The sequence below is a fragment of the Jatropha curcas genome, chromosome 7 (assembly GCF_041381405.1).
Source record: "Jatropha curcas cultivar XTBG-Jc1 chromosome 7, XTBG_Jcur_1.0, whole genome shotgun sequence".
Classification (NCBI taxonomy): Eukaryota; Viridiplantae; Streptophyta; class Magnoliopsida; order Malpighiales; family Euphorbiaceae; genus Jatropha; species Jatropha curcas.
The window spans coordinates 17,508,173-17,533,737 of NC_143157.1; the positions used below are offsets into that span (position 1 = coordinate 17,508,173).

A 25,565-nucleotide genomic window follows, 5' to 3' on the forward strand; every position below is an offset into this window, starting at 1 on the left:
AACATCGTGAGAAGTTTTCTCACCAACAACATAAGAGACAACATCGGAGAAAGAGAAGCGATCATAGCTCTTCGAAGGAGCTGATCTTGACGAAACAGATAGGAACTGGTTGTCAGATTACTAGCAATAGGGTTCTCAACAAACTTAAGAAAATCATAACCAACCAATAAAGAGTATCACTGAGTATGCCTCGATTGGTAGTTTGTGGCAGTCAGTTTAAGAGGAGCTTGAGCGGAGGCATTAATGGAAACTAATTGAGTTTCAGAGGGGTTTAGGGTTGGCATTTGAAGAACGGTAGGAGTGGTGGAACTGGTTTCTTCCAGAGGATTAGTCATTGAAAAGGAATAGAAGAATCACAGATAGGATAAAAAAAAAAATGCTATTTGCGCAAAAGGCTCTGATACCATAAAACGATTAGAGGAAGTGATAATCTATTCACATACAAGTGTAATTTAAATGCATGATTACAGACTCTTCTAATCCTTGTTTCAAGGAACTTGTATATATCTAAATATAACAGAATAGAATTTGAATAAGTCTTTGTAACAACTACGTTGTTATCTTATCTAATAGTTGTTACGTAAGTGTACAGAAAAAAAAAAAAAGGAAAAAGAAAGCACAATATCTCATTCCCATTCATATATAGATAGTTTGAATGACCTAAGGCAACAACTATAAATAGGACATTGGTTCTATATATGCTCCAATGGCATTAAGGCAGTAGCCACTCCTTCCATGAAACCCAATTATTTGGTCACCAGCTGATGCAAGTGAAAAATGATTTCCCTTGTTTAAACCAAAGGGTCCATAAGACTTTTTATTGCTTTGGAATGTAATTGACTGAACCATTGTTAAATTGTGCTCTTCGCCATATGTTCCTGAGACTGAAATCAGAAACTCACTCGGGTAATCCAATATGACCTGCAAGAGTTTTTAATTTGATTTACTTTCAACTGTGAGGAGAAAAAAATGCAAAAAAAATACTATCAGAATTTCCAACAAACAATGACGATTATATATATATATATATATATATATATATATATATATATATTTGTGTGTGTGTGTGTGTGTGTGTGGAGATCCCTAGGGATCCAAGTGCAGGGAAATTGCATATGTATCAAAAGGAGTCCATAGACAAGTTACTATTACATTTTGGCATGAAGAACCAGAAGCCAGTGAGAACCTCGCTTTCGAAATAATCTTCAGAATTGTCCCCACAGAATGAGAATGAGAATATGTTTGTTATGTTTATGTAGGGGCAATGAAAGCTTCGGGCACTAACAATGAGCTTCTTGCTCAATGTTACAAGGGACATTAACTGGTAAGGTGTTGACATGGTTATCTACCTAGAAGATAACCACAAGAATCGGGTATGAAATTTTGAAATGAATTCAACAAGCAACGCATGTTATAAAATTGAAGTGGACATAATTAGGCGTGATTTGGAGACTACCAAGTAGCTTTTAAAGAGTCACCCTCCACATTGATTACAAAGTGAGTATCAAAGCTGCTCAGAAAATCGTTTTATTAATGAACAAGAACAAATAAACATCGTTGTCAAGTATTTGCTCCCGGTTTACAACAAACATATGAGGACAATGCTTGTTTGATTTTCAAGCCCTTACCAAAACAGACAAAAATCAAAGATTTGTATTCAAAATGGGCAAATGAAAAATGACTTTAGGTTCAAGATGCATAAAGAGATGCGTAAACTTCAACAACTGTTGAGCCAATACCCCCTCACCCACTAATCATAAAAGTGATTCACAATTTTATTCAAATGCCGTGACTTGAGCTTGCCGCTATCAATCAAAAAGTTCTCAAAAATGCAATTGTTGTAAAAACATTTTGTTTCAGACAGAAAAAAACAAAAAATAAAAAGTTCAAGGACAAAATGATATATTTACACCTTAAATAAAAGGAGAAGAACTGACATTTTCCAACTTGCCTTCAGCTTTTGATCCATGCTTTTTAGACCACGCGGAAGACCCATTTCTGTCATACTGAAAACGAATAGACTCAATTCCAAATTCACAAACTGTTAGTTGTATCTGTTTCAGCGTGCTGTAAGATTTATCCTCCCATGGATCTCCATAATGGCCCCCATACGGGCCAAGAATAATTGGCAATATTGGTTTTACATGTACCCCTATTGAATGGAGGTAGTCGTCAGCTGTTCCATGGAGTCCAATAATCGTGCCATGAGAAGATGGTGTTGAGAAAGGAATTCCTCTTGTACTACCAAAAGGTCCATATGTATTTCGATTGCTTTTGAATGTAAGCGAGCAAATATAAGAAGAATTATCATCTGAATCATAATGTCCTGAGATTGAAACCAGATATTCTCGAGGATAGTCAAGTTTGACCTGTAAATTCAAAACCATATATATAACAAAACTCTCATGACAATAAAGGTTAAGAACTTATTTTACAGGCTATGATCAATTAATAAGCTTTTCGGGCCAGAAGGTGTAATTAATGTGTATGCTTATTCACACATCATATATAATTCCATGCTTATTGTCTAAAAAACTACAAACAAATTGTCAATGTATTTGTTAGAACTGAATATTATGAAACATAGTTGTGTTTCATTGATTGGTCAAGAAGACAGGCATAAGAGAGATATATAAAGGAGATGATTTAATCCAATAGGAAATCGTATTCTAGAATAGGAATATTTAAGGAGTGGAGAGCAAGTAATGGAAGAGTATATATCTCAGATTACATATGGAAAATAATCATAACAGGAGAAATATATTCAAAAATATATTCCTTAACACCCCACCTTCAGGCCGAAGATGGGAAAGGACCAATTGAAAGCTCGTCGCAATGAATTTCAAACAACTGCTGCTCAAGCAGTTTAGAAATTTCAGCTATTTAATTATCACCAGAAAAATGCCAAACTTGAGAACATTGAAGTTGAACATGTCCACAGACAAAATGGTAACCAAGCTCAAAGCTTTTGGTGCAAGCATGGAAAACTGGCTTGGAAGACAAGTAAATAGCACCCATATTATCACACCATCGAGTGGCTGAGATAGATAAAAGAAAACCAAGCTCAGTAAGGAGACTGAAGCCACATAATTAGCAATTGATTTGTATTCACTCTCCGTCGGTGATAGTATGATGGTGGGCTGCTTCTTAGATTGCCAAGAAATAAGATTTCAACCGATAAAAGTAGCATAGCCATTAGTGGATCAACGATCATCAGTACATCCACCCCAATCACTCTCAGAAAAGACATGTAAAGAATAATCCATGCTTGGAAAAGAACAAACCATAACACATGATACCATAAAGTTAATGCAAGAGGTGTTTAATATCATTCCAATGTTCATCCACAGGAGAGTGCATAGATTAAGACAACTCATTAACGGAAAAGGCTACATTAGGCTAGGTCAATGTAACATACTGAAGGGAGCTAAGAATCTGTCCACATTGCTGCAGTTTGTCATAAAGCAGCAGCCGTTGTCTTACAAAATTCAAACTAGTTACTATGGGATGCAGAACACAGTTTTGATGCATTCAAATGCAACTAAAGCAGATCTCAGATATAACTGCTGATGCAGAACCCTGAGAAAAGCGTCTTGACACACCAAATTAGATTTGATATAAAAACCCTAAATCCCAATTTAGGAACCCTAATCTCCGAATTAGGGATTTCTTATTGGATAGAATTGCGAATGTTGACCCAATACTCAACTAGAAGTATGAACTAAAGATATCAAGGTGAAAAGATAAACGCCACAAAGATTAATCGTCTTTGATAAGTTCAAAAACAAATTCAATGAAAAATCAAAGAGAATCTGCCTCTCTTGAAATAAAACGTGTAAAAAGCTAAGAAACCCTAAAAATTAAATAACATAAAGCCCAATTTAAATAGACCCAATCAAGCTAATTAAAATATAAAACTAATTAAAAGACTCAAGACTCACATGTTTGGATCCTGTTAATTAGCCTTGCATCTTCTTTTATGTCTATCTCTTCAAGATCACCATAAGCTCGTTGTTTTTTCTATTATTCGACACGCATCGACTGCGCTGAGTAAGAATTAAACCATTTATGAGTTTGATGCATTTCAATCCCTGGAAAGTATTGTGATGACCCAAGGTCATGAACTGGGAAAGCACACTAAGGATCTAGGAGAAACCAACCAAATTTTGCAATATCTAAACTTGCAAAGAATATCATCAACATAAACGAAAATGTAAACCAAAATCTATAAAAGAAGGTAGAAAGGTGCCGAAACGAAGCTTTAGATGCTTGTTTGAGACTATATAAAGATTTACTTAACATATTAACATAATTTGGATGATTAGAATTGAGAATTCCTTCCAATTGTTTCAGAAAAATTTTGTTGTCCAGAGAACCATACGTAAAAGATTTAGAAATATCAAACTAGCGCAATTGCCAATTATTCTTAGTGGCCAAGGCAAGAACAATGTAAATTGTGGTCATCGTCATTACAAAAGTGAGGGTTTTATCATAATAAACACTCGACTTGTTGAGCAAAACCCTTTGCAACTAATTGAGCTTTGTAGCACTAATTGGAACCATCAAGCATTCCTTTTAATGTAAAAGACCTATTTGTTATCAGTTACATTCTTGTTAATTGGCCTTGGAACCAAGCTCCATGTCTAGTTAGCAACAAGTGCATCATATTCAACTTGCATTGCTCTTTTCCACTCTAGATAGGAGAAGCTTGTTTCGGGGTAGTTGGCTCAATCTGAAGGTAGTCAATTAGACGAGATAGAGCATGAGCCTCACATTAGGTAAAAATAGATAGGTGAAACTGCAGATGGTGTATGCAAGAAGGTAATTTAGGGGTTGTATGAGAAAATGGAGGTCTAGAGTACTTTGTAAAGTCAACAACAAGATTGACAGGAGAAGGCAAATTGGCGGAGGTCGATGAGGGAGTAGTTAGTCCAACAATAGTGGGAAGGGAAGAGGATATATCTAAAGTGTTCAGCATGCAAATGTGCAAGGAGTGTATGCTAAATATGCAGACAAGTGTAGTGGATGATGGCGAAAGGGTAGAAGATGGCTTGACCAACACTAGGCATGGAAAATCCTTTTCATGAAACTTGACATGCCGTGCAAGATAAGCACCGTTAGTTTCCACATCTAAAGATCGGGTCCGTAAGAAAATAATAGTAATTGAATAAAATAAATTGATATTATATATTTGAGTTGAAAGTTTAATGCCTTTTATATAAAGGTAGAAAGACTCTTGATTACAGTTAAAATTAGAGTCATTGTTGGATATGTATTTAGAATACTATTTGAATATGTTTTTTTGAAGGACAGGACCAAGTAAACATGAGTAGGACGAAAGTGAAACTTATGAGTATTATAAGGGTGAAGTAAAGGATACACCACCCCCAAAAGGTTTAATTTCTAAAAAGGATGGAAATTTTCCAAACAACAGAAAATATGGAGATCTTTATATGAGATATGATATAGCAAATTCTTAACAAGACACTAATTTCAAAGGCATAACTCCATAACACTAAACGTAACTGAGCATGAGCAAGTAAAGTTAAACTTTTATAAACATGCCTAATTTTCATTCAACAACTCCATTTTTCCCAAGAGTATAAAGGCATGCAATGCAATTTACAATTCAAATAGATTGAAAATACTTGTTCAATTTTTGATATTCATCTCCCGCAATCTGAATGGAAGCCTTAAGATTGTATTGCCTTTTAACAAGGTTCCTAGAAAATTCAAGAAAATAGAATTCACTTCACTATTATTTTTGGAAAGAAACCTATGTAAATCGAGTGAAATAATCAATAAACAAAATCATATAATGAAAGCCTAAATTAGATAAAATAGTACAAGACCCCAAACATCTAAATGAATAATATCAAAAGGAACAATGCTCTTATATTCAATAGACACGAGGAATCCCAAGTTAACTTTCCTAAAGAATAAGGAGAACATGGAAGTAAATTTGAAGAAGAAGACAATAAATTGAACTCTTTAAGAACATGAGAAAGAACACAGGTACTGGGATGGCCTAATCGAACATGTTAATTGTCTATCATAGGAACTGGTGAAAGCTTGTTTGGTAGATGAAGGGGCAACATAAACTCCATCAGTTTGGCCCTTGATAAAAAAATCCTTGGTGACCTAATTCATAAAAAAAGCGAGTAGGCGAAAATTCAAAATACACAGAATTATCAAAGGAGAACTTTTGAACAGATAAAAGGCTTTAAGTTATGAAGAGAACATGAAGAATATTATCGAGTGCCAAAGAACCATTTAAAGAAGTAATAGAGGCATTACCAATATGAGCTACGTGCAACTTTTGTCCATTGCCAACATGGAGTTGATCTTACCTTGCTTTGGAGTGGTGCACACATGGCTAAGAGATCTGGTGCACATGGAAGTTAGTAGCAGTATATGGAAACCTTGGAGTAGCAGGCACATAATGATATAGAGTAAAATTAGAGGGATAGTCGCATAAGAAGCATTACAAAGTAAAGCTATAAATTTGCTTGAAGCGTGTAGGTAGGACGAAGGGAGTACTGTCAAGGGCATGTAACAGTCATATGGTTTCACCAACCACAGATCTAGCATTGGCTACACGGTTAAAATTAGGAGCATCTTGTGATGAGGGACTAGAGCCAAAAGAAGGACAATGAGGAGTTGTTTGCCTAAGCATGCCAAAGGCATGAATTGAGGCGCACAAGGAGCTACTGTCACTGTATTGGCCATGAGAGGTTCAAGCAAGCTTTTAATCTATATTTCATGTGCAACTATGGACCATCTAGCTCATGAAAGGAAACTGGGTCAAATTGCAAATTTAAGATGGTAATAATATTATGAAATTTAGTCCCAATATTTCAATAAATTAAGCATAAAATTCAGCAGGAGATAAAGGTCAACCAACAACACCCAAGTCATCGCGAGTACCTTAGAACGCCGCAAATATTAATAGGCTGTAAGATCATTTTTCTTTAATTCATGAAGAAAAATATGGATTTCAAGTTTATGATTTTGAGAAACAGATCCAAAAGCATTTGCTGAGGCTTGCCAAATTTCAGATGCGGAAAAGAGATCAATAACATTAAAAAAGATTTCCTCAGTTACAGAAGTTAATAACCAAGCATCAAGCATCTCATCTTTCTTAAACCATGTCTCATAGGCAGGATTAGGAATGTACTGAGTGACATCCATATTATAGGAATGATTTGTTGTCGAGGGAATCATTGAACCATCAATATAACCATGCGTTTTGATAATCGAGCAATGGAATAAATTACATCTTCCATGCTATATAGTTGTTGGTATTTAGTTTTATAGAAAAGGAATGATTGGCCTGCACAAAGGATGTTGAAGAAGGAAAAGATACATAAATAAGATTGATGGAAGTTTGACTTGTAGTCTGAAAAAAAAAATTCATGGCTTCGATATCAAGTTAAAAATAAATATGATGAAAGAAAATTTTGTTTTCTTGATTGATCAAGAGGACATTATATATGTATCTAAGTGTGTGTGTGTATATGCATGTATGTTGGGGACTACTAATACAATAGGAAATAGAATTTAGAATAGGAATATTTAAGGAGTCGAGAGCAAGTAATGGGAGAATATGTATCTACTTGGAGCAAATGAATGCAACATGTCTACAAGTTACATATGGAAATTCCTAAATATATTCCTTAAACAATATTAACAATTACACTAAAACTCTTTATATATTTCAACATAAAAAATTTGTATTGTATTTGTTGGTGACTCCTATTTCTAGCATCACTTCCTTTGCTGTACTTTAGTTTCACTTTAGAAAATTTTTTGGTAGATTAAATTAGTAGTCAACGTAACTTAACTTTACAGTTAATTTTGTAAGATCACATAACTTTAACTTGTCTTTTTTTCTTTTTGAAACTATGATTTTTATTTCAATAGGACATCACTCACCAGAATCTGATCAGTAGAAGTACTAATATGGTACTAAAAAAATATTTCATTTAAAAAATCATATCTTGTCGTAATACATTAATTTGGTGTCTACTTATTAATTTCTTAACAAATAATGTTGTTTTCATGAAATAAGTTTCAAAAAGAAAAAAGGAAAAAAAAAAAAAAAACACTCTTATATGCCTTTTAAGAAAAACAAAAAATAACGCCATTTACATTAAAAGGTTACAAAAGAAAAGAAAAAAAGTTAAAAAAAGAAAAAAAAATGTATTTTGTAACATTTTCGTTTTCTTTTCTTACATTCCTTCGTAATCATGATTTTTTTTTTGAAATATATAATTTTTAGTATCATATTACCATTCCAACTACAGGATTCCGGTCCATGAACTCCTAATAAATAAAAATTAAATTAAAGTTGAATAATTAAAAATGACAAATTGAAAGTGTGTGACCTTAATGAAACTAAGTGCAAAATTAGGTGACTGATTGGTATAATTTACTCGAATTAAAAATTACCATTTCATTAGTAGTTTTATAGAAAGCTAGGCAAGTGTTAATCATTTTTTATACTTCACCCTTGTTACTAGTTATCTCTATTTAATTACTTCAATTTTCTCTTTCTTATCACATTTCTGTCTTCCTTATCACCCTTTATCTCTTTTATACAAATTTAGTAAAACTTTAATAAAATTTCTTTTGTAGAATTGAAATTGTTTAATAATCATCTTAATTCTTGCAAGTATTTAAACAAGAGGAATTTTTTTTTTTTTTTTTTTTTTTTGCTAATTTCATAGTAAATCAACATGCAACCTGCTATAGTGGAAAAATAACAAAAACAAATGTAATAGACCTAAGATAAAAAAATAAAATAAAATTTTGAGTAATAAATTAGCATATTTATTTCCTAAAAAGAAAAGAACAAATGAAGTCATAATGGACTTACCATGTATTTATTGCCTCCAATGCTATAACCACACCTTTTACACCATATAGAGCGCCCATGCTTATCATACTCAACTTGTAATGACTCAACTATAGATCCAACCCCTACTATCAATTGCCTTATTGTTGTGTGAAATCCATCATCCCATACATCTCCATCTTGTCCTCCACATGGTTTACAAGTTTCAACTTGATATGACATAGGAATTGGCTTCAAATACACTCCAATGGAGTGTAGATAATCACTGCATGTTCCATGAAATCCAATTATTTTACCATATGATATTGATGATAATGAGAATTCCTTGTTTCCACTTCCAGTACCAAATGGTCCATATATCTTTTTATTGCTCTGGAATGTGAGTGATTCAATTATGGTAGAACTAGAGTTTGCACTACTATAAGAGCCCGATATTGAAATGAGAAACTCATTTGGGATGTCAAGCTTAATCTGCATAAGAGGAAGAGTATTAAGATGGGCATGAAAAATCACCTTACAAAATAAAATAGGAATAAAGGCCAATTTAGCCCTTAAATTTGTTTAGAAGAATAAAAAAGGTCATATTTGATCTTCTAGGCCAATTTAGCCCTAAACTTATTGAAAATCATTACAAAGGTTAGATTTGACTTTTTAGGCAAATTTAGCTTTTAAACTTGTTGTATAACTTTAATTTATTCGACAACCACCACCAAACCTTAGGCCCAAACTAGTTGGGATAGACTATATAAATCCTTTATTTTAAATATTCACTCCGATCATGTCAAAAATAATACAAAGAAAATATTGGTCGAAAAAAAAAATTTTAAAATACTTTTTGTAAAGGATTTTGAACAGGAATTTTAGAATCATTTAATATATTAATAAATAGAACAAAGCATGAATTAGGCAACAATTAACTAGGGTTTGCTAGATGTATCTTTCGCCTCCATTATATTTTATTTGTAGCTATATCCTCACTAATATCGAAAGACCATAGATTTTTAGCGACAATTTCCCTCAAAGCAAGTTTTAGGTCGACCTCTTCTCTTTTTAGTACCCTCAACTACTAAAGTATCACATTTGAGAATTGGGGCATGTGATGGTCAGCATAATACATGACCATACCATCTCAGGCGTAATTTTCTTATTTTATCTCCAAATTCTACCTACTTGCAGCCTTTTGTCTAATGTGATCAATTTTAATCTCATCCAACTTTATGTGCCAATACATTCATCTGAATTAGTTGCACTTGAGCACTAGCATACCATCTAATCTAACCTCACTTTCCTACTTTTCTTAAACTAAACTCGTAGTATATGTATTCCCTCTTACTTCTACTTAGCTTAAAACCCTTATCCTTAAGAGTTCTCCATAGTTCCCCCTTTTGTTTCACTCTCTCACTAGTTTCATTGATTAGGACAATATCATCTGCACATAGCATTTACTAAGAAACATCCTCTTGTATATTACTCATTAGCTCATCCATTACGAGGGCAAATAAGTATGGGCTCAAAATAGATCCTTGATGAAGCCCAACTATTATGGGGAACTCCTTTGCTCCAACTTTTCTGACACTGGTGACTGCATTTTCATACATATTTCCAATGGTTTTATATACTTGGTATGAACTTTCTTCTCTAATACCCAATAAAGTACTTCCGTCGACACTCTGTCATAAGCTTTCTCTAGGTTAATGAATACCATGTGCAGATCCTTCTTCTTTTCCCAATACATTTCCATCACTCTTCTTAGTAGAAAAATATCCTATGTTGTGGATTTACCAGGCATAAATCAAAATTGTTTCTTTGATACATTAGTAATGTCCCTCAATCTATGCTTTATTACTCTTTCCCAAAGTTCATTATATGACTCGTAAGTTTAATGCCACAGTAGTTATAAAGCTTTACTGTCCCTATTTTTCTTATATATCAGTATCAAAGTGTTATTTCTCCACTCATTCAACATCTTTCTGCCTCTAAGCATGGCTTTGAATAACTTTGTTAACCAAGCCACTCTAACTTCCCTAAGACTCTTCTAGATGTAGAAATACTATTTAGACCGCGTATTTTTCAAACATTTGTATGTTTCAAAGCCTTCTTGACCTTATTATGCGTAATTCTACGAGGTACCTAATGTTTCTGTCAGTACATAAAGGTCCGTAAAAGTACTCGTGGCTTTTGTTGAATGAATGGTCGAAATAGCACCTCCACCACTCTTTCATCTCTTTATCTCCTGTTAGCCCCCGACGGGAATCATCTTTAATGCACTTAACTTGGCTCAAGCCTTTACCCTTTTCTCGCTCAATCTTGTGAGCTTGTACATATCTTTCTCCCCCTCTTGTTCCTAGCTTTTGACACAAGTCTGCAAATGCTTTACCCCTAGCTTTGCTGACTATTTTTTTAGCTTCTTTTTTGCTCATTTTTCTTCAAAGGCCTCCTCATTGGGAGCTTTCACTACTACTCTCGTTTTGCTTTGATTACTGTTCACACCTCTTCACTCCACCATCAAGAATCTTGCAGTCGGGGCCCTAATCCTTTACACACACCAAGCACTTCACTTGCCACTTTCATCATGCAACCTGCCATTTCTTTCCATAGGTCCTCCACATTAGCTTCTAAGTTTCATACATTCTCCTTCAATAGCTTGTCTTAAAAACAATTTGTTTTTTCAGTGTCCACCACTTGATTCTTCGTTCTCTTCAACACTTCTCGTTTTTCATATTACTCTTTCTCTTTACATCTCATATAACTATTCCACGTTAAGCTGTTAAGGTTTCTTCTGGTCTAATTTTGCAATCTTTACACATAACCTTGTCCTTGGAGTAAGTACAAAGTATATTTGGCTCTAGTTATCCCCACTCTTTAAGGTGATCAAGTGTGACTCTCTCATATGCAATAAAAAGATTTCATATGCAATAACCAGTAATAAAGGTCAATTTTAAAATGTTCAAATTAATACATATTTATGAGGGATATGATGTACTTCATGTATCATTTTCCTCTATTTTATATCATTTTCACTCAAAATTATCAATCAAGGTAAAAAGGGATATAATATACTACTTGTATTAGTTTTCTCTGTTCTATATTTAATTAATTTTTTTAATAAATTAAATAGCCCGATGCCAACTATAGTTTTAATAAACATTTATAAATGATTCTCACACTGTAAGTACAAAATCAGGGGCTAAATTAACCCAAACTATTAAATGTGATCTTTTTATCATTTTATTGAAAGGGTCAAATTTAAACTTTTTAATCCCACTAAACAAGTTCATGGACAAATTGGCTTTATTGCATCAATATATGTGTGCGTGACTTACAGTCACACCTATTTCCCTAACCCTCTAGACCTAATATCTGATTTAAATTAGCATAATTGCTTAGAAAAACTACATGTTAATTTCAAAAACTATTAAATTAACTAATTTTATCCTTCAAAGTTTTTTTTCTCTTAAAAACTTAATATTTTGGACCACACCTATAGACTATCAGTTTATCTCCTTTGTTTATTTATTTTAAAAAGGGAGGATCAGTTCACTCTTAACACAAGTCATTTCATGTTCATACAATAATTCATAAAGCCATAATATTTATTTCCCATACTAAAAATTAAATAACAATTTACATCTCTGTTAAATGAATAAATTCGAACGAAAATAGTAAACTAATAAACTGAACATTTAGTTCAGAAACTAATTTAAACCATAATCCAATACGCCAGCATTCATATCAAAAGTATGTTCAACATTATTACTTTATATATATATATATATATATATATATATATATATATATATATATATATATATAACCATATCCATATTAAAACACATACCAATGACATAACCCCATTTAATCATGTTCAATAAATGGTTAATATCATAATTAAGGACAACTTTCAACTACGATACATAGCACCTTGATATATATATATATATATATATATATATATATATATATATATATATATATATATATATATATATATATATATATATATAAACAAGTACACTTTAGCTTGGTAAAATCACACTTCTTCTCTTTTCTTTTTACTTATTAGTCCTTAATCTATTTGTCATTTAAACAACCCAAGTAAAACATCAATTTGATCTTTCCATCCAAAACAGAGACACCAAACTGTTACGGAAATCATAAAAGGAGGACCAAAGTATTAATGGCATTAAAAAATAGGGATGTTGACGTGCATATAGACTATTTAGGAGAAAATCATTCTTGCCTCATTTGTTTTTTCCTATTTAAAATTAGATTAGTTTTTCCTAATTAGAGTTTGATGATCGTGTATAAATAGGATGTATTAATCACATTGAAAATACAAATACAGAAACAATATTTTCCCAAATCTGTTCCTAAACTCCGCTTGGTGTCAGAGCAGGACCGAAAATTGTGTAAACAGAGCTCTCAGCGCAGGGATTGATATTAACCTATCAGGGGTTTTCAGGGTGGAGTAGAAGTACATCTACTCCATCGCCACCCCTGGAAGGAAGACCAGCTGCTGGTGACCCATTCCCCAAAGTCCAATGACTGTCCAAGAAACTCTAATTTTACTCGGATAATTAAGGTCCTAAACTCTTTCCCTCTTTCTCTTAGTCGCAGATTAGCTGCCCTTCTAATAGATGTTCTTACTCTTACTCGAAAGTAAGATCTATTCATAGTTGGCCAATCCCCATTCTAAAAAGGGAGAAATAAGCACTACTTTATGGGTTCATGTGCAAATTATAGATTCAGCATCTCTACCACGCGTCGGAGCGAGTCACTTTCCAGCAGCCTATCTCAACCGGGCTTACTCCGGCAGACTCGTCCTGCTCTGGCGACTTCACCCCAGCCTTATTCATGACTTGTTTCTTTGCACATCTATGTCTTGGTATTTATTCATGTTAATGTCTCTCTGCCAACAACTAGTTTTTCTTTCAACAATTATTCAATCATGGTTGATGGGACTAAACTTGTTGAAAAAATTGAAACTATTGAAACAAAGTTGGTTGCTTCTTTGGACAATCCTTCTTTGCAAATTAGTCCAGTTAGGCTTGATGGTACTAATTACCTTGCTTGGTCAAGGTCATGTTTGTTATTTATTAAAGCTTGGGGACTACAGGGATACGTTACTAGAACTAAAGCAAAGCCTGAAATAACTAGTCCAACCTATGACAAGTGGGATTCTAAAAATTCCTTGGTGATATCTTAGCTTATTAATTCCGTGCAACCTTAGATCTCTAGTGGCTATTGGATGTTGGACGCTGCAGCAAAAATCTAGCCAACTGTTTCCCAAACTTATTCTCAACATGGGAATGACTCACAAGTGTATGAAGTTCGGAATAAAGTTCAAGGAACAAAGCAAGGTGAGATGACCATTAATCAATATTATGCTGAATGACTCGTTTGTGGCAGAAACTTGATTACTATAAGGATTACCATCCCAAATATGAGGCTGATGTGGTAGGATATCAAAGGAAAGTTGAAAAGGGATGCATATATGAGTTTCTTACAGGTTTGAATACTGAATATGATCCAATACAGATTCAAATCCTAAGGAAAGATCTTATGCAATTCACTGCAGTAGACATTTCTTATGTTCAATAGGAAGAAAGCTGGAGATGTGTCATGATAACTACTACTTCCATTTGAAAAATCTGGACTTCTTGCTTCTCAACCTTTACAAACTATCCAAATCTCATCCAATAAAGACCATTTAGTATGTGATTATTGTGGAAAGCTGAGACAATCAAAGGAATCATGTTGGAAATTGCACGGTCGACCGACTAGGGGTCGTGGTGGTAAAAGTATGGGTTCATCTAGACCTGTTGCACACCAAGCTGAAGTAGTAGCAGTACCTAAAGCATCATCTGTTGGGAGTTTCTCTACTAAAGAGGTACAATCATTATAGCGTCTTTTGTCAAAGTTAGACTGTTCATCCACCTCTGTAGCTTCTTCCAATTTTGTGCAATTAGATACGGCCCTTCTTGCTACTTGGAGAAGTAAAAAGCACATTGTGGTAGCACGTTCAAGTGCAGAAGCAGAATATAGAGCCATAAGGAGTTTGCAAATTGTTATGGCTAAGGAAGATAATGGAAGAATTGTGAATGTTGGAAGGAGAAGATTCAACTCTGTTTTGTGATAACAAGGCCGCAATTAGTATTTCTCAAAATCCAGTTCAACATGATCGGACAAAGCACATAGAGATTGAAAGACATTTCATAAAAGAAGTCATCAAGGTGTTTTGAAGCTTATCCATGTGACTTCATATAATCAAATTCCTGATGCTCTTACTAAAGAGCTTAATAGCAAATAATTCCATAAAATGGTTTGCAAGTTGCACATGTGCAATATCCATACACCAACTTGGGGGGGGGGGGGGGGAGTGTTGACTTGTATATTGACTATTTAGGAGAAAATCATTCTTGCTTATTTGTTTTATCCTATTTAGAATTAGATTAGTTTTTCCTATTTAGAGTTTGATAATTGTGTATAAATAGGATTTATGAATCACATTGAAAACACAAGAAATATAGAAACAATATTTTCCCAAATCTGTTCTTCAACTCAACTAGGGACCTTATTTTTAGTTGGACTATAATTCAGAGACCAATTTCTTTGTCAATTGCCAATTAAAAGAGGCTATTTTGGACGGAAGAACTAACATGTTAATGAAACCATAAGTTAGGGATTTCAAAGTTATTTTTTGAAAATAGAGGTCCTCATGTGTTAATCTAACTATAACTCAATGACCAATTTGTTATTTTCCAAAATTTAAACTTGTATCATACTCCGAGTAAATTATACTAATGATCATCTAACTTTGCACTTAATTTTATAACGTAACATAATATTAATGTCATTTTTTAGTCACTAAAACTTGATTTCTATTTCAACGGGAGGCGACTCACCCGAATCCAATCATCAAAAATACTAACATAGCACTAAAAATAAAATATTTCATTTTAAAAAATCATATTTTCTCTAATACCTTAATTTAAAATTTATTTATTAACTTATTTAACAAATAATGCCATCTTCATGAAACAATTTTAAAAAAATTTCAACAAATATCTAAATTTGATATTTGTAGATACCTTTTTGGACTTATTACCGATACTAAGTAGCAGTCAAAAATTTGTATCCACTTTTCATGATATTATGCACGGATCAGATATATCATGGCGAATTCTTCTGAAAAAAAATGGTGTATTTGCAACATTTTGTTTTCTTCTATTTTTTATGTTTCTTAATCATGAACTTTCTTTTGTGAAATATGTTATTTTAGTGTCATATTACTATTCCAATTATTAGTTTCCAGTAGGTGACCTCTCGTTGAAACAAAAATTAACGTTGAGTGACTAAAAAAATGACATTGAAATTATGTGACCTTAATGAAACTAAACACAAAATTAAATGACTACTGATATAATTTACCCATCATATTGAAAAAAATCAATTAGCACTATCATATTTACTTCTAAGTAATGCTTATAAAATATATTCCAATCTACCATAAATATATCAAAATCCTTGACATGCGTTTAAGTGTAACACCCTCAATTAAAATAGCTATACATATTCTCTTATCAAACTAGGATTGTTAATCTGTTTGAACCCAAAATGAACAAGACTTAAGCTCTGTTTGTCAAAATTATTTGATTTAGTAACTGTTAGCTGTTTTAGTAGTTTTGAGTTGTTTTACTAGCAATTCATCAAAACATTTCATCAAGTGTTAAAGGAAGTAATGTTTTATAATCCACTCACTCAACCTCTAAACACTAATATCAATATTACAGTACCAAACACCATAAATAACAAAAATAGTGTTTTGACCCTATTCAAAACACTAAAAGCTCCCTTAAAAGCTATTGTCAAATAGAGCCTTAACCATTTTTCCATTGGTACAAGATGCTTCACCCCTATTCATTCGTGCAATCCATGGATGTTAGTTAATTTTGAGGGTGCAAGTTTGGACCTAAATGATTTGCTTAATTAAATCAAACCAATTTGGAATGCACTATGTAATATTTTAAGTAATCCAATGAATTAGAAAATTAAACTAACCGTGTATGTCTTGTCTCCAACACTTTGTCCATGCTTTGATGACCATATAGATTGACCATTCTTATCATACTCAATGCAAATAGAGTTGACAATGGATCCACTAGAAATTACCAATTGCCTGATTGTAGTATAAAATCCATCATCCCATTGATCACCATCTCTACCTCCAAATGGCCCAAAAGATTTAGATGGTGTTGGGTCAGAGATAGGGTGAATGTGTGCCCCAAGTGCATAGAGATAGCCGCTGCTTCTTCCATGGAACCCTAAAATCTTTCCATCAAATGATGGAAAAGAAAAACGCTTACCAAATTCTCGACCAAATGGACCATAAGTTCTTCTATTGCTCTGGAATGTGAGTGATGTGAAAGTGTAGTCATTCATTTCATTGATAGAGTCATAGTAACCCGTAACTGAAGTTAGAAACTCATCTGGATAATCAAGCTTAATCTACAACAAAAGAATTATAAATGCAAATTTAGCGAACTTTGCCAATATATGATTCACAAAATAATATAGAATACATGAATGGAATAGTGATTTTATGGGTATAGAAAATTATGTAAAATTTAAAATTGACAACATTGAAAAAAAAAAAAAAAGCATAAGAAGAAGAACCATCACATGTTTTAAAGATTGTATTCTTTAAAAGGACATACGTATCCTTATTCATGTCAATTATGGTTATTAGATTTGTCCATTATATACATTGGATGGAAATTGCTTGTCTACAACCAAATAGATAGTTATAATTTGGAAAAACTATCATAAATTATTTACTAATTTGCTCCTCTTTTTACCCTAGTGAAAAGTAACTGATAATCTCACTGCAACCAATACCTTTATTGGATTATGCTTATATTTATTATGCAAGAATTTTGCTACCCAAAATATTAATGACTTAAATCACAACCCTTTAAACACAAAAGAAGCAAACAACGTCATATTGTTCTATACTTTCCCTTTAAAATTTTACCTAAATGCATATTTTGCAAAATTATTACTTAAAATTGTAAATTAAATTCAAAAATAGCTATCCAACAAGAAATAATTGTTTTTTTCACTTGATATTTCATGTTAGCATAGGAATTGAATTAAACTAATAGAAATAATTTTAGAATACTAACCGTGCTCATTTTGGGTTCAAGGTCTTCACCATGCTTCTCAGACCACTCTGATAAACCATCATCGTTATAATATTCAGTACAAATGGAACTCACAAAAGCTCCATGTGTAGTTCTTATTTGCTTTATTGCCGAATGAACCTCATCATCCCATAAATATCCATTCCCTTCACCAAATGGACCAATAGTTTTTACAGCATATAGACTTGAGGTAGGCTCCAAATGTCCACCAATTGAATTTAGATGATCACCACACCTCCCATGAAACCCAATGATCTTACCCTCAGTTTGTGGGAAAGAAAATTCCTTTCCTTTTTCTACACCAAAAGGTGCGTAAACTGTTCTATTAGTTTTAATTGTAATTGATTGAACCACAGCGGAAGAAAGATTTCTACCATGATATCCTGAAATTGAAGTCACATATTCATCTGGATAATCTAGATCAACCTACAAAAATGAATCATTATTTAAGAATTGGCATGATAATGAGTTTGAGCTATGAAAATAATCTCTAGAAAAACACAACGAAAAGGTTTTAGTCTTAATGAAAAGAACACATGCAATATACTCTACATGTTTGGGCATTAATAAACGAAGCCAACCGTAAACTACTCGAGGCTCAGTTTGGAAAAAAAAAAAATTTGATACTCTGTCCAAACTGAGCTGAGTCTACTTATCAAATTTGTAAAATATATAAGTCGAGCCTGAGCTCAAGTTGAACCCATAAAAGCAGAAGTTTGCTTTTTAAAAAAACTATAAACTTGTAAAAGATTAGAGCTGTATCTCAGTTTTTCAAACTCAAAATCAAGCTTAAGCTCAACAGAGTTCAACTTGGCCTGTTTCAACGCTATTACATGTATCATACCCTTTAAACATTTTAACTTGATAGAAAGGCACAAAAGGCAATGATTATCATACCTTAAAAAACTATGCAATATTCTAGATGCATCAAAGAATAAGACAGACTAACCACATTGGTGGTGCCTCCACCTCCTCCATGCTTAGTAGATGATACCAAGGTCCCATTGTCGTCGTATTCTATATGAATGGAGTTGATTACTGATTCAGAAACCACAGTTATTCTCCTTATAGTAGTGTATGTCCCGTCATCCCAATAAGCTCCACCATTGCCTCCAAATGGACCAAAAGATTTAAAATGGTCAGTTGGTTCCACATACGCTCCAACTGAAGTAAGATAAGGATCATAGCTCCCAAAGAACCCAACAATTTTGCCTATATTAGATGGAACCAAAAAATAGTTGCCTTCTTCTTTAGTACCAAATGGACCAAACACTCTTCTATTGCTTTTTACAACCATTGAACAGATATAAATACGACCCGTAAATACATTGTAGTAACCTGAGATTGATGTCAAATACTCATTCGGATAGTCCAGTTTGATCTGTAATTTTTTGCATCACATATTAACTAAATTGCATTATTTTAATAATTAATGACAAAATTGAATTAAAAAAATGAGAAAAAGATTTTCATTCCAAGCTTCCAATGAGTCCATTTAGGCTATTTAGGAGTATATATTGCTCTTTCCTTATTTATTCTTTTCCTATTTTAGAATTTGATACCTGTGTATAAATAGGTTGTATAAGGTCTCATTGAAACACAACAAATATATAATAAAATTTTCCCAAACCCGTTCTTAATTAAAATCAACAGTTTCTCTTTAATAAAATAAGCTTCCATTTTCAGCAAACAAAGTCTCTAATTATTTCTGCAGTATTTCACTCTCAAAGTCTCTTCCTCGATATTTTTGTTGCCCTAACAATTCACCTTAAGTTGTTACTTTTGTTAGTTTTTATTAAAATTTTAGTCCTAGTTTTACCATATGTCAAAAATAAAAATAAAATTGTGATCTTATTGTTAATTATTAATTGGAATGTGCAAAGGTGAAATTTGATTCATTGATTTTATAATTTAGCATGTCAAATTATAATCAAGAAAAGCTCTCTTTAGCCTAACAAATTTAGTAAACCATCATTGATGACATGATTGAACCAAGATATAAAATTAAGAAATAAAACTTAATTTCCTCCCTAAACTTGGAAGCAAAATTCAATTTTTGACCAAAATTCAACTTCTTATACAATTTTCCCCCTAAACTTTGAAGCAATATTCAATTTGACCAAAATTTCACTTTTTATACAATTGACCCCCTAAACTTGCAACAAAGAACAAAAAGCCCAATTTTTTACTTACACTAAACTTTATTTCTAAAATTGAGCTTCCAAGTTCAAGGGATAATTTGAAATTTTGATATTTGAAAGAATAATATAGCAATAGTCCTTTATTTTAATTTTGGTTTGATGTCAAAATATGATTGATAGAGATGTCAAAGCATATGCAGATATAGTGTAATAATAAATACATATATAACCTTAGAATAAATCTAGGTCTGAATGCCAATGAGTAATGCTAAAAAAGGTAAAAAATTACTATCTTCATTTCATTGCATGTATCATTTGAGGTTTTTGCGCACCAATTAAAGAGTAGTGAAAAGTATCAATATTTTAGCAAAAAAATATTTATAATTAACTAAATTACCCTTTATCAATTTCTTAATAATTAATGCGTACATATTGGAGAAACAAAAAGGACAAGTATAAAATTGAAAACAAATTAATTAGTACTTCCTTGATAGTCTAAAATAATAATTATAGTGGAACAAAAAAAATTAACCTCAAAATACGCTTATAGTAAGAAGGGAGCAAATCTATATCTAGAATTATTTTATCTTATATTGGGATTGGAATAGAAATAAATTCTATAAAATTTTGTGGAGTTTGATTGAATTTTAAATTTTTAAATTTTGTGGGTAGTTTTGTCAAATAATAAAATTTGCTCTGACATGTAGAATTAATCTTAAATATATATCATACATAAATGACATGGAATTCAATTAGATTCAAATTTCAAATTTCAAATTTCAAATTCATTACAACAAACATGAAAAATTCATACATCAAATGGATTCTAAATTTTAAAAAAATGGTTTATACCAAAGTTTGTTTATCTTGTTTGCTAAGAGTCATGCCCTTTCTTTTTCATCCAAAACAAAAGAATTTAAAGGTAAATGCAATTAAATGCAAAACATGGTTTGAATAAAAATGAACTAACCCGAAAGTCTTTATTAGGGTTTCCACCAATGTAAACTTTTCCATCAGACCATTTGGAGCTTCCATTTTCATCATACTCTACTGCTATGTAGTCGACAACCATTCCACAATGTAAGAACATTTGTCTAACAGTGGTGTGGACTCCATGGTCCCATGAATTCTCAGACTCACCTCCGAATGGCCCAACAATCACAGCCTTCTTCATCAAGTTTAATCCACATATACGAGATGAACATATAAGGAGACTCTATACTCAACTTGAGAGATGCATTCACCACAAAGCTATAAATCTGCAGCTGCACTTATATAGTTAAACATAAGGATAAAGTTAGATGCCTACATCATCTAGGTATTTCTTTCAGATGGCTATATATTGTTGCTTATAAGTTTTTTTAATCAACTACTACAATCAAAGTCTTATACAAAAATATGATGACGCTGTAGGAGTTGCATGCCTTACTGATTGAGCCACTCCTTATGGGTTAGTGCACTTTGTTTAATTAAAAATAAAAACAAAAAATCATATTCAAAAATGACAGAAAAAAAAGAACAGGAAACAAAGGTTTCATTATGTGGAATAAAATGTTGTTTTATAAGACAAGATAGAATTAAATTACTACTAAGATAGCCTTTATTTCCACAATCCCATTTGCTAAGGCCACTATTAAATTAATGGAATAACGTGAAAGAGACTTGTACTACTCTTGACTAATTTCTCTATAAATCTTACCTTCCTTTTAAGCTTTCTATAACAAAAAAAATCAAAATTAAAAAAAAAAAAAAGATTTTTGTTTTTTATACTTATATAGGCATGTCATACTGCCCCAAATACTATTACTAAATAAGCCTATAGAGTGCTATTTATGATAAACAATCAATTAATCCAGTAATATGTACATATAATTATAAGCAAAAAATAAAAATACTAAAGCTCATAAGACTACCAAAGTAATAAATAAAAGCTCGGAATTGAACAAAAAAACAAAAAAATTAGCTGCTCTTACTAGGCCCAGCCACAACAGGTTCCAACAAGGATGAGCTCCAAAGGAGTAAGCAGAGGAAAGCCAAGTAGCGAACAGGACAGCCTAGTCTTGATTTGCTTATTATTGATTAACTGCAAAATATCAGAGATATGAACTTAGGATGGTGTTTGATAGGGTATGTAGTGAGGTGGTGAAGAAAAGATAAAGTATTGACAGAACTCAGAAGAGGATGCAATTATAACTACGGGAGGTGGCAACTTAGGCAAAGTAAAACCATTTAATGTACAATAAATTTAGTCCTCAGGTACAGTTGAAGGTTTATTAATTTCTTTGGCGCATTTTGTGAGGTGAAGTCTCATCTGTTTAAATAGGTCAAGTTAAGGATAACCATGAACAGGTGTATTTATAATTTAAAAAGATTAAGAATTCATAAAAGGAAAAAATTATAAAATTCCAACTATTGGTCTAAAATCAGATTTTACTCCAGAAGCTGCTACATATATAGACAGGAAGACTATGTGCTCAAGATGAGAAGATGAATTTACCACTAAGATATGAACTTACAAAGTTTGAACAATTTGAAGGAATTAATCTTAGTGTTCCAATGTTTTTAAAATTAAATCTTATTATTCAAACAAGTAGAAAATTTGATTAATTTTAAAGAGAAATTAATATTGATTCCTAAAATTTTAAAAATTTTTGTTGTTACCATATTCTTAGCGCTAGGAAAATCAACAACTTTGAAGTGTTGCTTCTATATGGAATTGTTAAAAGTGGGTTATATGAACAAATCGGGTTCTAATATAACCCGATTTGAATAGTCCTACTACTGTATATTATCCTTTTGGCAGCAACTCTAGTTGCTGTTATACCTTTGCCTATGAGCAAATATAGGACTGTATATAATTTGGGTCAATTGAAAGTTGAACCTAATTGACCGATTCAGTTTGATTAGATCGTAAAATTATTTGGCTGAATTTTGCTTTTTATATGAAAAGACTAGAAAATTTTTTGGGTTCGGTTCAATATATAATATTGAAATACCTAAAAAAACATAAACATTAAGTCAAAACCAAAAAATCAGATTGAACTTGATATGATTCAGTTTTTGGTTTAATTCAGTTTTCCTTTTATAAAAGTTTGATTTACTGATCTGGTTCGATTTGAGCTGAACCAACTGAATCCCCATTCCTATAAGCAGAAAATTTCCTTCTTGTTGCCTTAATTATGTAAGCTTTCAGGAGCAAATATAGTTTTTGCTATATAACTTTTGCTACCAATTCCTATAGTGTGTATCTATGGAATTTTAATCAAAAGAAATGTGATGAGAATAGATTGAGGAATATTGTTAGAAAAGATAGAATCTATAGAACAAACAGAGAATGAATAGTTAACGAGAAGCCATAAAAACAGAAGGAAAAATTGTGTACCTTGGAGCTTCAGCTTCACTTTCTCTCTTACAGCCCTAGTGATTACGGCCATATCTGAACAAAATGAAAGAAACGCAAGAAAATGAGAAAAATTACAGCTGCTGGGAATCTCTGAGATAGAAAACAAATGAACGGTGTGACTGACTACTGGGAGTGAAGAAAATGATCTTATTTTAAAATGAAACGGTTTCAATCTGTGAGGTGGAATGCAATATAGTTGCGTGCACACCTATTTTTTAATAAAATGATCTTATTTTAAAATAACTTTATGTTCATAGAATGGAATAAAAATATGACTCTGCCTTCTTAAAAAAAGACCTTGCCTTGCAAATTCTCCCTTTCTTTTCATAACCGCTTTGTTTCTCGAGCCGACAGTGCATGTTTTTTTAAACTGCATATGAAAGCGGGATCAGCAAGCCGTCGGTTGGGTGGCATAAAATATAAACCGAATATTTTAGAACAAAGCGAATGGAATCGAAATCAGTATTTAAATCAAATCGATAAATTTCTACCAAATCGATTCGAACTAAATATTAAATTTGATTTAAATGGAGCAAATCAATTAATTGAACCTCTTTTAAACACCTTATCGAACCGAATTGAAATAGATCAATTCAGTTTTCAGTTGGGCTCAATATGTAGTTTTGCACACCCTGGATGAAGCTCATGCATTAAGATATTTCACCTTACTATTTCAGAATAAATCAGGAAAGACACATTCAACTTAACTATTAAGTATTCAAGAATGTTTTACAATTAGACTGGATATCAAATTAGTTTTGTGATTGGATCCTTATTGAACTCGATCAATTTGATTTAACTAAATCATTTGCATTTTATACTTTTTATTAACTACAAAAATTAAGAAGTATAGTTATGAATAATAAAACATTGGTATTGAATGTTATTCTGGAGTGCAACTGGAAAATCAATAACCTCCTCCAATTACAATAGGATTGAAAAGAACATAGTAATAAATGTTAAATCCATTTTACACACTATATTAGGATTGACATTAACCAGTAAAATCGACCACATTTAGTCGTACCAATTAGTTTAATTCAATTTAATGTAATCTTAAAAAAGATTGGGTTTGGTTTTGGTTTTTAAGAGAAAAAAATCATTTCAATTCAATATTTTAAAAATCTTAAAAACCAAATTGATTAACCTGAAAAATAACTCAAAATTAAAAATTTAAAACCAAACTAAATTAATTCAATTTAATTTGATCAATAAATAACCTTGTAGTTTTGCATGGTAGTGATAAACACCAACGTTAGTGAGGTCTAAGGGTCATATAACAACTCAAATAACAGAAGGAAGATATGGGCTTGATATTAGGAGATAATGTCTGATATCTCTCTCCCATCATTTACATAACCAACCTTGCATCAATAACTCATATATAAGGATAAACTCATCTCCTAAAAAAGGGTTTATGGCAATTTAGATTATCGAATATAACAAAGGTATTATCACTCTTTAAAGTCATCATATTTTCGAGACTATCAAATTGGTGCAGTGAGCGTGGATCGAACAAAATGATAATATCTTTGGAATGTTCATTCGCCTTTCTCACCCTGTTTTAGCATCCTAGCATCCCCACGAAACAATGGAAATAAGACTGATATGTCAAATAAGATTGTAGGAGATGAGATGGGAGATGATGGTGATACGGCAAATAAGACTATAGGAGATGAGATAGGAGATGAAGACTCATCTTGGCACACAGACACCCAGAACAAAACGCAAACCCATGTTGAATCCACTCCCTTGCTCAGGAATATATGCCATAAGGATGAGGAGGAGTTCCAAGCAAAGAGTCTACAAATCTTGAAAGACTTCTGAGAGGCAGGAGATAACACTAACTTCAAATTGAAGAATGATTCACCATTAACCCCAGAAGTCATGTCAGTACACTTCCCACAAAAGTTTAGGATGTTTACTTTTGAGACATATGATAGGACTACTGACCCTCGAAG

General features: G+C 32.3%; 1 protein-coding gene across 8 annotated transcripts; it reads right to left on the minus strand.

The window, feature by feature from the left end:
* Positions 1-414: 414 nt before the first annotated feature.
* On the minus strand, positions 415-23,599 carry LOC105648156 (myrosinase-binding protein 1). Of its 8 annotated transcripts, XM_089724109.1 has the most exons (9): positions 23,584-23,599; positions 22,175-22,284; positions 21,172-21,466; positions 19,010-19,441; positions 18,043-18,486; positions 16,919-17,365; positions 8,879-9,328; positions 1,938-2,369; positions 415-921 (listed from the first exon to the last, which is right to left on the minus strand). In XM_089724109.1, exons 3-9 carry the CDS (start codon positions 21,373-21,375, stop codon positions 673-675), a joined length of 2,658 nt encoding a protein of 885 aa, XP_089580235.1. In that variant the 5' UTR covers positions 21,376-21,466; positions 22,175-22,284; positions 23,584-23,599; the 3' UTR covers positions 415-672. The 8 variants fall into 8 exon arrangements, 7 of the variants coding, with proteins under 7 accessions (XP_089580235.1, XP_089580236.1, XP_089580241.1 ...); XM_089724110.1 differs by lacking the exon at positions 23,584-23,599 and having other exon boundaries at positions 21,172-21,471; positions 22,175-22,373; XM_089724112.1 differs by lacking the exon at positions 23,584-23,599 and having other exon boundaries at positions 758-921; positions 1,952-2,369; positions 22,175-22,373.
* Positions 23,600-25,565: the final 1,966 nt, after the last annotated feature.

Coding starts and splice junctions, on each gene's coding strand:
- LOC105648156 (XM_089724109.1), bottom strand. CDS start 21,375: ATGAAGAAGGCTGTGATTGTTGGGCCATTCGGAGGTGAGTCTGAGAAT. Junction 19,442..21,171: donor ACCCTAATAAAGACTTTCGG/GTTAGTTCATTT, acceptor AAAAAATTACAG/ATCAAACTGGACTATCCGAA. Junction 9,329..16,918: donor TTGGAGACAAGACATACACG/GTTAGTTTAATT, acceptor CCTCTTATGCAG/ATTAAGCTTGACATCCCAAA.